This window comes from Callospermophilus lateralis, chromosome 1 (genome assembly GCF_048772815.1).
Source record: "Callospermophilus lateralis isolate mCalLat2 chromosome 1, mCalLat2.hap1, whole genome shotgun sequence".
In the NCBI taxonomy this organism is placed as follows: Eukaryota; Metazoa; Chordata; class Mammalia; order Rodentia; family Sciuridae; genus Callospermophilus; species Callospermophilus lateralis.
In genome coordinates, this window is record NC_135305.1 from 46,746,708 (window position 1) to 46,759,781 (window position 13,074).

General features: G+C 34.7%; 1 protein-coding gene across 1 annotated transcript in view; it reads left to right on the top strand.

Moving 5' to 3' along the window:
- Nucleotides 1-12,850, top strand: part of Cped1 (cadherin like and PC-esterase domain containing 1) — a 248,540-nt gene extending 235,690 nt beyond the window's left edge. Inside the window, exon 23 of the mRNA XM_077110288.1 lies at nucleotides 10,774-12,850. Within this exon, the coding sequence (XP_076966403.1) occupies nucleotides 10,774-10,995 (222 nt within the window). The 3' untranslated portion in view covers nucleotides 10,996-12,850. The remainder of the gene's footprint in view (nucleotides 1-10,773) is intronic.
- Nucleotides 12,851-13,074: the final 224 nt, after the last annotated feature.

The window sequence follows — 13,074 nt, forward strand, 5'->3', positions numbered from 1 at the left end:
GCTTTAGCCATGAAGAAGGGCCCATGCTTTTCCCCTTTTGTTAGTGCATTATAGTTAGAGGTAATGGTTCATTTTGTAAGGAAATCCTTTCTGACCACCTTGAGAGTACAGTAAAATATTGGCAGCAGGAATTAGACTAACACAGAGTGCAGAAATCTGGGACATGAGAGAAGGGGACTTGTAAAGTCTCTCAACAATTAAATGTAACAAAGAGTGAAAGATGTTGGATTTAGAGGAGAAAAGTTTGGGGCATGTTTGAGCACAGAGGAGAAAAAAATCAAGCAAGTGGTATGTTAAAAATACAGGAGAAAAGGACAATTGGAGCAATGCCCTCAGTAATTGGGTGAAGGTCACCTGTAAGTTGTCAGTATATGCTGTTAAAGGTTCAAAGTGGGGAAGACGGTCCTTTCTTCCTTATCATTTACTTGCCCTAGACTGTAGCAATATTTTTTTCCTCAGGGTCTCCATTTTCACCTACTTGAATCCATCCTTCATGCCTCCACCAGGAGAAGGTTCCCATACATCAAATCTAATGTAGTTCTTTAGTATCTTTTAGTGGCTCTGTACCGAAAGAAAATCACAGAAATTCCCACTGCCTGACATTGCTATACCACCCCCTGCTTTTTTTTTTTTAATGACTCCATATTGTTTTTTTTCTGAATAAAATGAATACTATTCATTTTATCTTCTGCAAATGAACCCTAACCTTTTCTACTATCTGATTAGAGAGCAGAGCCTAAAGAGAATATAAATTCATTGGTGTTGGGAGACCCCAGCCTTTTCAAAGATGTTTGTGTGCAAAAATTCTGTTTTAAAGCGAGTATCTCATATTGAATGGTGGTAACACCAATTACATTGGGATCTCTCTTTTAAGAAGAGTAATTAAATAGAGGATGAATGAAGAGTTGTCAGTGTCTTTATGTTGAACTAGTACTGTGGCATCATGATTAGGCTATATATCCCAACCGCTGCACTACTGACATCTAGAATGGCAGTACAGCTAAGAAAGAGATATCTGCCCTCACTTCTTCATATTCTGCATAATAAATACTTATGTCTTAGAGTCTACTACCAACCTTAAGAAACCAAACTAAGACAGGTATTGAACTGCCTTGAGTCACATTTCCTTCATGCTATTTTCATGTTCTAGCCTGGTGAAAACAGGATCTGTGGTTGGAGAAATACTATATATACCTCTACTTTATGGATTCCCAAATAATATTAGTATATTAAGTGATCCCAAAGCTCTTATGGCAAATAAAATCTAGCTTGATCCATGGGAGGTATGCATGCCTGTAGTTCTCAGAATTCAGGGGGCTGAGGCAAGAGGATTCTTGAGCCCAGGAATTTGAGACTGGCTTAAGCAGCACAGCAAGACTCTGAATCAAATATAATATAGATAGATAGATAGATAGATAGATAGATAGATAGATAATAAATAGATAGATAGATGATAGATAGATAGATAGATAGATAGATAGATGATAGATAGATAGATAGATAAGTCTAGCTTGGTTTGATCCATTTTTTTCCAAACTTTTCTTGACCACAGAGCACTTTCCTTATTTTTGATATTTTAAGTTTATTTACAAACATATCTAATATGCTGTATGAATTCAAGTGTTTGATCCATTTTTCAAAAGGATTGCACTTCCTAAAAGGCTCTTCATATGTGTTAAATGAAAGAACTAAAACATCCTTATTTCTTAAGCAGGTGAAAGAAGCAGCAAATCAGATCCAAAGCATAATTAGTAACCACTTCTTGTTTTCCTCTGAAAATGGCAAATTGCTCCCTGGGCTCTCCTAGTGGCTCCCAGGGGCCACAGAGGCTGTGAACCTCTAGTGCTCTGTACCAACATAATTCTGTTTTCAGCTCTGCAAAAGGTGCAGAGAGGGAGAAATGACAACCCTATATACCCTGTTTCTTCATGACCTTGTTCCCAACGTGCTCCATTTTTCTTTTTGTAAGAACAACTATTAACATCCCACTGAAAACACTCTGGGCAAGGTCCAAAATCATACATGGAATACAGCCTAAATGTGGCAGATTGATCAGAAGCATTTATCTTCTCTTCCACTTGAATCCTAGGGCTCTACAGACATAAAGCTATTTACCCGCCCCTCCCAAATTAAAAGAACAATATCTCAGAACCAACAAGAAATTCTAATTTATTTTATGAAATGTGTTGATCTGGCAAAGGAAACTGCAACTTTAAAAGCCTGGAGAAAAGAAACACTAACTATAGGAGGCACACCTGCCCACGAGTGTCCTAAATAGTTTGCAGTCAGAAACGGGCACAAAGTTGGTAGACCACAGAGTCCCCTAGCCCATTCCACGCAGTCAGGAATCTACATCCACACATACAGTATCTTTTAAAATTGAACTGTGGAATCTGGAGTCAAAAACACAGGTCAAGAGTAAATGAATCTGGAGGCTGAAAACAGAAAGTAAAAATTGGCAATTGGAAGATAGAGCTCCTCACCTTCTCTCCAGACCTAGGATGCACAGTCAGACAGGAGGCTGGAGAGCCCTTCTGGCCAGAGATAACTGATTTCCTTAGAAAAGGCAGAGCTGAGCTGAGAAAATCCCTATGGTGAAGCCAGCAGTTGAAACACTGGTCCACACAAGACTAGTCAAGTAGAATTAGAGTTAGGAGTTAAGAGTCTCAGCTGTCAGAATAAGAAGGGCTGGGGATTAGAAGTAGGGTGGGAGACAGACAATATGCTCATTGCAAATCTGGAAACCCCGAAAAATGAACAAAACTCATTCCTTAAAGACATTTTAGACTTGTCCCTAATCCTCAGCATCTTTGGCCCATTCAAAAGCTGGACTCCCTTCAATCAAAACATAGTTTATTTCATGTGGCCACAATTAAATATTTGGGGAAGAGGGTGAAATGAAAGAATTCTCTATTATCTGTCAAAAGTGCATGATGTTCTGAAATGGAATTATGAATTATAAAGACTGGCTTCTAGCTATTGTTTGCTGCTTTATTTTTATTTCATTTCTGTGAATTCTTAGGCTACTTTTTCAGCTGGTCATAATTTTGTGACTGGATCTTGGATTGAATGGCTGACTGCACAATGACTACATCAAATAAAAAATATTTCAATAGCATACATTTATCCTAAAAGTCTACATTAGCATATTTGGCCTGGTCAATCTCATGTTTTCCAGTCTTAGAAAGCCATTACCCTCATTCCTCTTCAGACCCTACTCATGATCATGCCACATGTTTGTAATCAGAACATCCCTCTGATCCAGTCTAGGGTGATTCTGGAACACTTGCACCAAGAAAATTGTTTTCTATTTTGTTCTGTGAACCTGGAACTACATCAGAAGCTCCTTCAGGGTTACTCAGGTCAAGATCGGTTTTAGGAAAGGTATTTGCTTGTAATCTGTCTGGCACTTTCCAGTTCACCAAGCCTGCCCGTTTTGTACTGGCTTTTGGAAAATTCAAAGTTATTTTAGATGCAGCTATTAATTTCACAGTAATACAATCATTCTGAACACTTACATGAAAACAATTTTGAGTGTTGAAGTAATTATATATTTAATAGTAAAAGTTGCAATGTTAGTTTGGTTGTGTAATTGATAACATTTTTTTTCACTTGCTTGGAAAGTCTTAACACAAGCCAGTCACGTAGAATGGTGGCCTTTAGTGTGCCTTCTAAAAGGCCATGTGCCCAAACTCTTAATGATGTAGGGATATACATAGATCTGTAATCATAAGTGGAGAGAATCTTTAACATATAAGGAACCCAGGAAAAAGTAAACATTACTTTTATACTCTAAAGAACAGAATTTCAATTCTTATTCCACTGAGTCACAGAAAAATGTGATTATCTACACAGTGTATATATTTATAGCTCTTGATCCCAGCTCCCAAATTAAGCCATCCTAATTTCTATAGTTGATATATTAAAATATAAATTGTTTTGAATATTCTGTAAATTTACTTGAAAGTTTATATCTACCTGTAACTTAATCTAAATTTGAACATTGCTATGAGAAAAAGTTTAATATAAGATTTATAAAAAATAATAACACTTTATTACATAAAACAATGCTAATCTAATAGGTGGACACCAATTGCCCTTCACTACCTTTTCTTAATTTTCAATATAATTCAACATGACAAAGTCACAAAAAAGAAAATAAGCAAACAAGGTAAAGAAAAAGCATTATTTTTTATTAAAATGGAAAAAAAAGTTTTGGCATTTGACATCCATGCTTAAATATTGTAAACATTTGCCAAATTGTATACTATAAATTATTAATCATAGGTAGTGGCTTCTTTCTTAAGTAGACATGTCTCTTTTTCAGTGGCCAAGACATCTGAACCCAAATTTAGAGAAGCATTTAGGTGTGTCAAACGATTAGTATTTCTCTCTGAGGGAGCTGATTACTGTGCACAAACATCTGGAGACTTAGTCTCTGTTTCAAGGCTCACATCTTTCACTGATGTCTTCTAATGACTCATTTTGATTGTTTATTATTATCACTATTCCCCAGAGGTTACCTAACATTTGTATTGCTAGCAGCTCTCTTGCAAAGCTACTTTCCAGTTGACACTTCAGTTGGATTTTAACAGCCCTCAATGGTGTTCTGATTTTGGGAAGGACCCAAGTGGGCACATGTTCACACAAGATCAAAGGAAAGAAGCAATTTGCTCTTTACTACACAGGTATCAAACGTCTCTTGCTGGCATACATCTTCAAACCTTAGAAATGTAGTTAACTCCTTTTTGTCCACTGTGGAGCCTATGTAAATAGGTAAAGTAATATTTTGAAACTCAGGGAAGTTTGACAGCAGTGTTAGATACTGATTTTTACAAATAAGTTCCAAGAATTAATAGCTTTGTAAACAGATTATAATACCCACCATAAATTAGCACTAAATCTTCCTAATGTACTAAGAACTATTCATTACATGGAAACAACATGGTGCCTGACCTTGCAGAGCTAGTCCCAGACAATGTCTTTGAAGTCACTTCATTCTTGTTCTTACTTCAAGTATCTTAGACATGTGTCTTTATATAGTCCCCTTGAGGATAGGGACCATATCTGAATTACTCCATGTGTTTCCTAACGCAAAAACTCTGAAGAGTGAAAGATGGATATCATATGTAAAAAAATCATTACATTTTTTATTTTATAAGATATAGTTTCATTTTGTTTCCTGTTATTTGTTGTTGTTAATTGCAAAAGGGTTACCTGAATTCTTGCTCATGGTAAACATCTGAATCTCACCATCATGCATTCATGTTCATCCACAAAACACAAACTAATTAATCAACAACAATAACAACAACAACAAAAACCTAAAAGTACATAGCAGTCAGATCAGTAGAATAGAGGGGAGGGAATAGAGTTGGGGAGGGGAGGGAAAAGGAAAATACTGGAGATTGAGTTAGCACAAATTAGAGCAAATGATAGTCTATGCCTTTATTATGTCAAAATGAATCCCAATGTTATGTACAACTAAAACGAACCAAAAAAAAAAAAAAAAACAACAACAATAAAAAGAACCAATAATAATAATAATATCTATACAGTTAAAACAAAATCTCCTTCCTTTTCCATTGGAGACTATCTTCAATTTGGTACATAGCTCCATTTTAAACCTACCTTCTTGATTTTAATCCTATGCAATTAAATGTTTTAAGCAGTCAACATTTAAAGTCACTGATTTATGTAACATTAGGTTCTATTTAGAACTACCTTATTTCTCTGTATAAATTTTAGGGAACAGTAGTAGTTTTGAAAGCATTTTAATCTGTAGTATGAACATTCTTGTTCCTTCCATTCCCCTATTGATTTCTGCTTATACTTAGCACTTAAACCATATTTTGCCATCAAGTTCCTAGAAAGCATGATAATTAAGGTTGCTTCCACAAAGAAATTTGCCATCTGAATCAAGGCAGGGACACAATAATACAAAGTAAAATATACTTGCCAGTTTAACAAAAATTTCTTACGTGCCAGTTAATGTGCTGAATGCTAGGTTTCAGAGCTCTGACCTCTCTAAAGATGGGAAAAAGAGATGCATAGACCTTCCACATGGCCTATGTAACCCCATTTACCCTGACTCTGCCTCCATCTGCTCATGATGGAACACTACTTCTTGCAAGTATTACATGCCCTCCCACCTGGGTTTCAATGTGCTTTGGGAAGGGGCTGTTCTCCCAGGCTCAGTGCTATTCCAGGAAGAGACCCCTGATTCCTTGTTGTCTCTCTGAAAGCCCACATGCTGCCACTGCCCCAGGCACCAGCCATGGAAGCTCTCTTCTATGTTCTGCAGTCATGTACCCTCAGGGTTTCATATATGTGTGGTTCTCTGTCTGACTTACTCTGTCCTTTGGTGTGTTCTCCATCACAGTTTCCAAAACCTGGACTCCAATAAGTTGTATTTTCTGTGAAACACTTCTCTTTTTTGTTTAGCATTTAGTTATAGTTTCTTGTCCTACCATGGAACCTAGAGAATCACACCTTTTACATAGGAGGCACGATAAGTTTTATCAGAAGCTGAGTAATGGAAAAAACATTGTCAGAAGGAACTTCCAGTCCTTGTTTATTTTTATTTTGAGACAGGGTCCCACTAAGTGTCCAGGCTAACCTTGAGCTTACAATCCTCCTGCCTCAGTCTCCCAAATAGCTGAGATTACAGGTGTGCACCACTGCACCTGGCCATTCATACATTTTTCACATCTCATTAAACTTTTTTTTTTTTTTTAGTTTGTTTTGAAGTAGTGAGGATCTGAGCTACATCTCCAGCCCTTGATTTTATTTTATTTCATTTGTTTTATTTTGAGACAGAGTCTCACTGAATTATTGAGGCTACCTCAAGATTGCAATCTTCCTGCCTCAGCCTCCAGAGTCACTGGGATTACAGACATGTAATCCCAGCAGTGTGTGTGTGTGTGTGTGTGTGTGTGTGTGTGTGTGTGTTTTGCCAGGGCCTTTTGCATGCTAATGAGCACTCTACCACTGAGCCACATCCTCAGTCCTCATTAAACTTTTGATACATTCTTCACCTGCAGCCTATAGATTATTGCTGAATTTAGTGAAGCTGTTTAGTATTTTCAAATAATTTCCTATTAATCATTGATAAGATATAGAAAAGCTTTATAATTTCTAAATATCGACTTTATAATATCTCATTATTTTTTCAGTAGATTCCTTTGGATTTTCAAGACAAACATATAGCTCCACATAATTCTTTAGTAATTTCCTGCAATGATATATTTCATAATATTGAAACATTTTGCATTCTTGAAATAAATTGTATGTGGTAGAGGTATAGAAAAGAATACTGAAATCTTTTTTTAATCTTTAGTTTATTTATATGTGGTGCTGAGGATCAAACCCAGGGCTTCACACATGGTAGATGAGCGCTGTACCTCTGAGCCATAACTCCAGCCCAATACTGGAATTTTTAAAAGCCCCTGATTTAATTCACATTTTGAAATTATTTTTTTTACAAATCATTTGACACATCAAAACTGAAATAATTCTATATATTTGTCAGCTTTTGTGATTTGGTATCAAGGCAATGTTTATTTAATAAAACAATGAGAAAATATCATCTTTGTTTCCTGCAAAACAGTTTTTAAAAAGAAATGAAAAGAATTAATATTGTTGAGCCAATCACCAAATATGTGTGGAAGAGTCCATTTCAAATAGTATAATATGTGTATTAACCTTTGGGAGGCATTAGCTTGGCCCACAGAAATCAGAGGAGACCCCATCATTCCATCTTCCTTTCCCAGATATCAAGTTAGTGATCTCTAAAAACAGATGCTAATTATTCACATTCCCATTGAGCTCTGGAAAAATATAGACACTACTTTTGAGTGAAAGCTATGTGCTTCAGCAAATTCACTGGAGATTTGTATTTTGGAGTATCCTATTTATGAATCCAAAGGTTGCTGCCTACATCTACACTAGCATTATCCAACTTTTGTAAGGAAACATGAAATTCAATCCTGAAGTCGCACAAAACACTAACATAATGTTTAAACAACTGTAACTTTTTGTCTTGTAATGAATCTTTTTCTATTTTACAGTTTTACATATAATTAGCATGCAGATCATCAGGCAATTTCAAAAGCCTGAACTTATGATAAAATCATACAAGCAAAATTTACCTTATTTCGGCTTCAGAACATTGGAAAAATATTATTTCAAGATTGAATGTTATATTTATGCTTAAGTGTTTCCTTAAGTAAATTTCCAGAAGATTGTTCCCTAATCTTGAGTGAGCATAGACCTCTCTAAAAGGACAAAACCTTCAGGAAAATACTGGTGCCCCTCTGTAGCCTATGAAATTTTGAGTTACAGTATAACCAAATAGGGGTGGAAAGAACTGGACTTAATAGAATCCTGCAACTTTAGGATCTGGAATATTAATCAGTGGTTAACTGCAAACTGATCTCTAAATTACAATCCATAGGAATTCCTTACCACAACTTGCTGATTTCAATACCCTTCCTAATAGTCACTTGATTCAAACCTCCCATAACTACAGGAAAATTCTTCTTTTGGGGGGTTACCAAGGTGTAATTTCTTTTAAAAGACATTACTGTTAACATTTTTTATTCAAAATGCTAATAGCTTCAAAATGTTATGGTTATAAAGTATTGCACATTCATTGTGCAAAACGACCAAAAGCTATATGAATACATCTAGGAATCACCTGAAATCTCCCTTCACCAGAAGTTCTGCTACTATTCACATTTTGATGTAGCTCTTTATAGATTTTACATTCAAAAAACTTGAAAAATGCTTTAGGTTCACTTACAATGTATTAAAAATACTTATCTACCAAATCGATATTTTATATATTTCTTTTCAAATATATATTGGAGGGGGGTGTTTTTATTGCATCTCTTTTTATTTTATTGTTATTAGTGCATTGTAGTTATACATAATAGTGGAATTAATTTTGACATAATCATACATATATGAAATATAATTCACTTTATTTCAGTCCCTAGTGCTTCCTCTTTCCTTTCCCTCCTCCCTCCCTCTGCTTCCCTTTCTTTACTGGTCTTCCTTCTATTTCTTTTTAAGTTCATGCTTTATAGATACACATAAAGATGGAATCCACATATATATTTATATATGTACATAGCATAATTTTGTCAATTTCATCCATAGTTCCTCTCTTTTCCTGTCTTTCCTCCCCTCCCCTGCATTCTTCTTCTTCTACTCCACTGATCTCCCCTATATATTTGTGGGATCCACTTTGCTGCCTTTCCCCCCTTTATTTTGCTCTAGCTTCCACATGAGAGAAAATATTTAACCCTTGACTTTCTGAATCCAGCTTATTTCATGCAGCATGATATTCTCCTCTTCCATCCATTTACCATCAAATGTCATCCATTTCATTCTTCTTCATGGTTGAATAAAACTCCATTGTGTACATATACCACATTTTCTTTATCCATTTTTCTGTTGATGGGCACCTGGGATGGTTCAATACCTTGGTTATTGTGAATTAGGCTGCTATAAATATTGATGTGCCTGTATTATTATAGAATGCCAATTTTAGTTCTTTTGGATAAATATGTCATTGCATTCTCTTATATGGAATCAAAAATATGTACCTAAATCATTACATAAGACTCAGAAGAATTAAAAAAAAACTCTATGTGAGTTAATATTATTTTAATAGTCATCAACAATAGTTTATTATGTTTTACAGTTGTATTAATGCAATTCATGATTTGCTACTTATTTGTAAAGCAGCCCCAAACTTCTTACCTTATTTTATTTCCTTTTCTTTCTCTCTTTTTCTACTTCTACACTCCCTCCATCTGTCTCTTGTGGTCCCTACCTCAGGGGAGCGCCCCTGAATTTTAGTGCTAAAAACTTGAATTCTATCAGCCTAATGATTAAGGCTGACTGTTTTAGGATTCCATCAGAATAACTTTTTGTGAAAAGTACAAAAAAACATAAATAAAGTTTCTTTGTTTATATGTGTGAGTGTATGTAAATATTCATAAAATACTATGAATGGAATCACGAAGAAACTGGTATTATCTGGAAAGGAAATGAATGGTGAGGAGCGGGAGCCACAAAGGGAAAAAACTTTTGATTACAATTCTTTTCATGCTTTATGAATGTTTTGTAATACAACTCGCGCAAAAATATTTAGGATCAAACTTTAGCTATATATGTATCTGCAAATATAGGACATTCTTAGTTTAATAAAGCATGAGCTCTTTCTCAGATTTCATGGCACACTAAGCACCCACAGAAATGAAACCACTACCTGCAGTGTTACTTTAGGGATCTGCAATGGAAAAATACTTTTTTTTCTCTCTGAAAATAGTTTTAGCTGCCACTCTATGGAAGGGTGCAATGACAGATTTAGAGTACCAAGTCTGAATCAGTGGCCTGGCAAAGACACAAGAGTGTCATTTCTATTCTGGTGTTATGTTTGGTTTGTTGATCCTACACACACACACACACACACACACATACCACATACACAGGTGTAGTGGAGACATTATCTGTGACAGTTTCTTAGTTGCATTGGGAACAGTTGCCTGGAGGTATGAAAAATGACAAGAATTCTAATTTCAGCCTTTGTCTTCTTTGAAACATAAGTTACCCTGGTTTTTGGTTATGTAAATTGTATTTGTGGCCTTCAGGCAACATCTGTGTGGCAGAAATGCAATTCTATTTTGAGAATTAGTAATATTGACATATGCAGGATCTAAATGTCCTTGATTTTTTCCTCATTTTTTTGCTCTTTATTTGCAGGTAGTGAAATCAAAGTTATCCCAAGATTTCCACTTTATTAAAATGAAAAGATCAAAGAATCATACAGTGGGAAAATATTTCAGCAATCAAAGTAAACTACAACAAGACTTTGTAACAAACCTTCAATCACCATATCATGTCAGAGGTCCAATAAATCAGGTTTGTTCTGAAATCCTTCTCAGCAGGATGTGTGCAAGTAAAAGGGCCTTGCGGGCTCCCTAAAGAGTAACTGAGTTTGGAGATGGAGACAAGCTTCTCACCTGGATGATGGGCAGAGAACCAAACAACGTGCCTCACTTGTATTTCAGATCAACCACACACTCATGCACACCAGCATACACCTGCACACCAATGCACATTTTGCTTTAAAAAAAAAGAGTAATAAGTTTTTCCTATAGCTTTACAAAGTCAAGATGTGAATTTGAACAATTAGTTGGTTTTAGAGTGAATGACAAAGCTAGAAAATGATTACTTGAAATATAATCAAAATCTAGGACCACCGTGGGCCAGGTATTGCCTTTTGATCATAAACAGGAACATAGACACTTGAATTACAAGGGAAGGAGGATCAGGCTCTTCAGTATTGTGTTAAATTCTGTTCAGGTACATTGATTTTAAAATGCAAACAAGCAATTACATTCCACTTGCAAGTAGAAATTTTGCTTATGTTCTTTACCAGGAGAAAATGTGGCTTTTAGGAGCACTTAGACTTTGTGAATCCTATGCTTATGAAAAACATTTCTTCTTAAACTTTTAAAATTTTATAACTGAAAGGGAAACAACAGAAATGCTGCCCTACAAGGACTTTGAAGAGATTCTATGAGAAAAACAGGAAGTGAAATATTTTACAGTTAATACACCAATATTTAATTCTTCACTCCTTGTGTTTTTCATAAACATTCCCTCCTGTCTTGTCTGTGAACTTAGATGGGTAACTGCAGTCTAAATTGATGATTTAGATAATTTTAAAGCAAGGAACAAAATACAGTTCCTCATGTATTACTTTATTATGTTTCATGTATGATATTATGCAACAAAGCTTTTGTTTGCTGCTATTGACTATGTAATTGAAGATCACAATTACATTTTACACAAATATTTTGCAAAGGATTATGTATTCTAAGTGGGTTAGCATAAAGCATTTGCACATGTCCCCAAATAGTACTGTTACTAGTATCTAGAGTATCATTTTTCTTGAGCAACTATATCTAATCCAATTTAGAATAGAGCATAAATTAATTTTTTCGTAAAAGTGGTAGCAGACATACAAAACGTACATAATACCAGTATCCAAAATTTTCTTTTCTATATTTTTAGGTTCAAAATGGTTAATTTCCTAATTAAGCAAATGCTCTTTTGTGAGATTACATTTCACCTTTATGGTGGCTTTTAAAGGATTCTTTTTCTTTTTTTTTATTGGTTGTTCAAAACATTACAAAGCTCTTGACATATCATATTTCATACATTAGATTCAAGTGGGTTATTTTTCTTTTGAGGAAAAAAAAAGCTGACATGCTTAATTCAATATATGGCTGAAATTACATAATTTATAAATACCTCGATTTCATTAAAATACAAAAATGAAACTATTTTGATTGAGCAATTCTTTAGTATGAATATCCACTTCCTTTAAATACTCTATTTTTATATATATTTTTATATGAACATACACATAAATTTATATTTAACTGCCTTAAAGTATATTTAAATGCAAATATCACTTGATATAAACAATAATATAGGCATTTTACAGATGATAGATTATTTTTTAAGAAAATGGTACAGAATTAACTTAAAAATAAAAGATTTTTCTGGTATCTTTATCTACATGCAAACTTCAGTTTTAGATTCTCTGAGTTTTTTTTAAATGTTATAAAATGTTATCATTTCCTGTAGCTGCTCCATCATGTTTCAATGTATCATTGACAGTATTTCAGCTGTTTCTGCATTACACTGTGACCTGGATTGTAGTAATCATCTGGCTGAGTTAGTCTGGTGTCTGCCTCTTCACCATTGAAATAATAATGGATTTTAGAAATAATTGTAACAATACTATTAATAAATGTCTTACTAGTAATATTCTGTGTTTGGAGAGTATCTGTTCTTTTCTGTTTCACTCAAGCTATATAACCATATCAACAGTAGCCACTTGGCAGGGATATTATCACGTGGATCTAAGTAATGGAGTGTGATTAATAGGATACAGTATTTTTTCAACTTTGATAATCTCTAAGTGTACGATCAGATGAACTCTCGGTTGTACAATAGCAAAAGCTTTTGAACATAGTTTAATGGCAATCT